The sequence below is a fragment of the Nanorana parkeri genome, unplaced genomic scaffold (assembly GCF_000935625.1).
Source record: "Nanorana parkeri isolate BGI_ZX_2015 unplaced genomic scaffold, ASM93562v1 scaffold4215, whole genome shotgun sequence".
Classification (NCBI taxonomy): Eukaryota; Metazoa; Chordata; class Amphibia; order Anura; family Dicroglossidae; genus Nanorana; species Nanorana parkeri.
The window spans coordinates 6,286-10,150 of NW_017310482.1; the positions used below are offsets into that span (position 1 = coordinate 6,286).

At 58.6% G+C, this 3,865-nt stretch overlaps 1 protein-coding gene across 1 annotated transcript in view; it reads right to left on the reverse strand.

Moving 5' to 3' along the window:
- Positions 1 to 3,865, reverse strand: part of PLEKHM1 (pleckstrin homology and RUN domain containing M1) — a gene marked incomplete at its 5' end in the record, with an annotated part of 24,434 nt that overhangs the window by 3,559 nt on the left and 17,010 nt on the right. Inside the window, 2 exons of the mRNA XM_018575592.1 lie at positions 1,913 to 1,976; positions 3,287 to 3,480. Of these exons, the coding sequence (XP_018431094.1) occupies positions 1,913 to 1,976; positions 3,287 to 3,480 (258 nt within the window). The remainder of the gene's footprint in view (positions 1 to 1,912; positions 1,977 to 3,286; positions 3,481 to 3,865) is intronic.

The following is a 3,865-nucleotide window of genomic DNA, read 5'->3' on the forward strand; positions in this document are numbered from 1 at the left end:
AGAGAAGTCCTAGATGGGGGAGGGGGAGGGGGGGGGTGACTCCATCCCCTTCAAAGCGCTGACAAGTTGCATCTGGGGCGTCTTGTTCCAAAGAGACCATCTGGATGTCTCACCCTAAACCCTCTGACACGTAGAGGAAGAGGCTGAAAGGGTCTGAGGTCTGCAAGAGAAAGGGAGACCATGTCTGGAGGGCAATCCCCTAATATCCTAGAAGCTCTGACAGGGGAAAAAGGGGGGATTTCTTTGACCACTGAAGTAGGGATCGATGGTCCACAGGGATTGAGAACTCAAGCTGATCTGCCTCACTCCCTGGTGACCAAAAGATACCAACGCCAGACACCGGGGGAAGCCGTGTACAGATGAAGCCTGCGGGCAGGGCAGCCATCAGAAATTTCAGGGCCCCTTACACGGCTTTAGGCCACTCGGGCGGGCCCCCCCAGGCTGCCCGGGCCCCCTACACGAGTATCTGGCGTACCCTCCTGATGGCTGCCCTGCCTGCGGGTGTTCGATCCATTGGAAGGACGTAGACTGACCCTCTTCAGGGAGGGTTTCTGGAGCATTCCACAATGGAGGTGCCATGAAGAAAACACGAGGGAGGAGATTGGGGTCCAGTGTTCTGAGCTGTAACAGGTGCTTCTTGGAGCCAATGAATGGACAGGTCTGTACTAGATAAGGGAACAATAGGAACCTGAAGGTCCGGAGGTCCCAGGAAAGGGGGGTAGAGCTGAGGGGTACCACAAACGGTTCAACAGTATCCGAGGATAAAGAACTCCCGTCAGGAGGAGTGGCAGTACTACCCCCAAATATAAGCTCCTACTAGAGTACAAAACACACAGCAGACATAGGGAGCCCTGACCCCACACAGCGCACACAGGGAGCCCTGACCCCACACAGCGCACACAGGGAGCCCTGACCCCACACAGCGCACACAGGGAGCCCTGACCCCACACAGCGCACACAGGGAGCCCTGACCCCACACAGCGCACACAGGGAGCCCTGACCCCACACAGCGCACACAGGGAGCCCTGACCCCACACAGCGCACACAGGGAGCCCTGACCCCACACAGCGCACACAGGGAGCCCTGACCCCACACAGCGCACACAGGGAGCCCTGACCCCACACAGCGCACACAGGGAGCCCTGACCCCACACAGCGCACACAGGGAGCCCTGACCCCACACAGCGCACACAGGGAGCCCTGACCCCACACAGCGCACACAGGGAGCCCTGACCCCACACAGCGCACACAGGGAGCCCTGACCCCACACAGCGCACACAGGGAGCCCTGACCCCACACAGCGCACACAGGGAGCCCTGACCCCACACAGCGCACACAGGGAGCCCTGACCCCACACAGCGCACACAGGGAGCCCTGACCCCACACAGCGCACACAGGGAGCCCTGACCCCACACAGCGCACACAGGGAGCCCTGACCCCACACAGCGCACACAGGGAGCCCTGACCCCACACAGCGCACACAGGGAGCCCTGACCCCACACAGCGCACACAGGGAGCCCTGACCCCACACAGCGCACACAGGGAGCCCTGACCCCACACAGCGCACACAGGGAGCCCTGACCCCACACAGCGCACACAGGGAGCCCTGACCCCACACAGCGCACACAGGGAGCCCTGACCCCACACAGCGCACACAGGGAGCCCTGACCCCACACAGCGCACACAGGGAGCCCTGACCCCACACAGCGCACACAGGGAGCCCTGACCCCACACAGCGCACACAGGGAGCCCTGACCCCACACAGCGCACACAGGGAGCCCTGACCCCACACAGCGCACACAGGGAGCCCTGACCCCACACAGCGCACACAGGGAGCCCTGACCCCACACAGAGCACACAGGGAGCCCTGACCCCAATCAGCGCACCCCGCCAGCTCTCACACCATACTGTACCTGTTTGAGGTCCCGCACGCTGTATGTGTGAGCGCAGTCCAGAAGGTAATTGCGCTGATCCAAACTGTAACAAAAAATGAAAAGGCAATGAGAGAAGGGCACAGTGCATGCAATATATGTCTGGCACCCCCCGGGGTGGGAGGGGGTACTGCATGATGCTATTAAACTGACCAGCTGTAATGTGTCAGAGCACATCCCCAGTATGGAGGACCTCCCCACATACCCCTACAACCTATGTACAGCAGTGTACGGTATATGGGCAGTGTACGGTATACGGGCAGTGTACGGTATAGGGGCAGCGTACGGTATACGGGCAGCGTACGGTATACGGGCAGCGTACGGTATACGGGCAGCGTACGGTATACGGGCAGCGTACGGTATACGGGCAGCGTACGGTATACGGGCAGTGTACGGTATACGGGCAGCGTACGGTATACGGGCAGTGTATGGTATACGGGCAGTGTATGGTACATGGGCAGTGTATGGTACATGGGCAGTGTATGGTACATGGGCAGTGTATGGTACATGGGCAGTGTATGGTACATGGGCAGTGTATGGTACATGGGCAGTGTTTCACACATGCTCTCTCTCCAATAACTTTACAGGATTGCGTGGCAGCAAAAGGGTTAAGTAGAGAAACATGTTGGACTTCCTGTTGGGGGTTGACAAGACTCAGGACTTTTGTGGACCGAGTAGTGTCAGCCCTGCCCAGTGCGTTTTGCTAAACTGCTCAGACCCACCTACTCCCCCATCTTCATCCGGTACAGGATCATGGTGTAGTCCCAAAGTAAGGACTGGGGGAATAATTATGACACCGGCATCCTCACTTTACAGCACGTGCCATCACCCCTCGTGGCATTCGGCGCTCACCTTGCGCTCAGTTCCTGCAGAGCTCCACTGCGACACGTCATCAGATATTCTCCGAGAAGTGTACGGTATACGGGCAGTGTACGGTATACGGGCAGCGTACGGTATACGGGCAGTGTATGGTATACGGGCAGTGTATGGTACATGGGCAGTGTATGGTACATGGGCAGTGTATGGTACATGGGCAGTGTATGGTACATGGGCAGTGTTTCACACATGCTCTCTCTCCAATAACTTTACAGGATTGCGTGGCAGCAAAAGGGTTAAGTAGAGAAACATGTTGGACTTCCTGTTGGGGGTTGACAAGACTCAGGACTTTTGTGGACCGAGTAGTGTCAGCCCTGCCCAGTGCGTTTTGCTAAACTGCTCAGACCCACCTACTCCCCCATCTTCATCCGGTACAGGATCATGGTGTAGTCCCAAAGTAAGGACTGGGGGAATAATTATGACACCGGCATCCTCACTTTACAGCACGTGCCATCACCCCTCGTGGCATTCGGCGCTCACCTTGCGCTCAGTTCCTGCAGAGCTCCACTGCGACACGTCATCAGATATTCTCCGAGGAGACGCAGCTTCTCGCGGTTGCGCTGCATCTGACGCATGGTCTCCGTGTGCTGGTACAGGCGCTCATTCAAATACTTCACGTTAAAGAGCGGCTCATTCTGCACCAACTTCAGGAAGTTTATGGCCGGCCGGGACACCTGGAGCAACCCAACCAAGACATATTACAATGAGGAGCCCCTCCCCCATTCCTCCAAGAGTCCCCCCAACTTCCCCCCATCCCAGGACCCCCCCTGTACCCCGACAGCAACCCACCGGGGGCAAACATGCCTCCCCCAACTACCCCATCCCGACAGCAAACCACCGGGGGCAAACATGCCTCCCCCAACTACCCCATCCCGACAGCAACCCACCGGGGACAAACATGTCTCCCCCAACTACCCCCATCCCAACAGCAACCCACCGGGGGCAAACATGTCTCCCCCAACTACCCCATCCCAACAGCAACCCACATTCCTCGCTCCTCCTACCTGCACACGTGGCGTCGTCTGCCGCCGGACCGGCCAGTGACGTCACTTCCGGCCA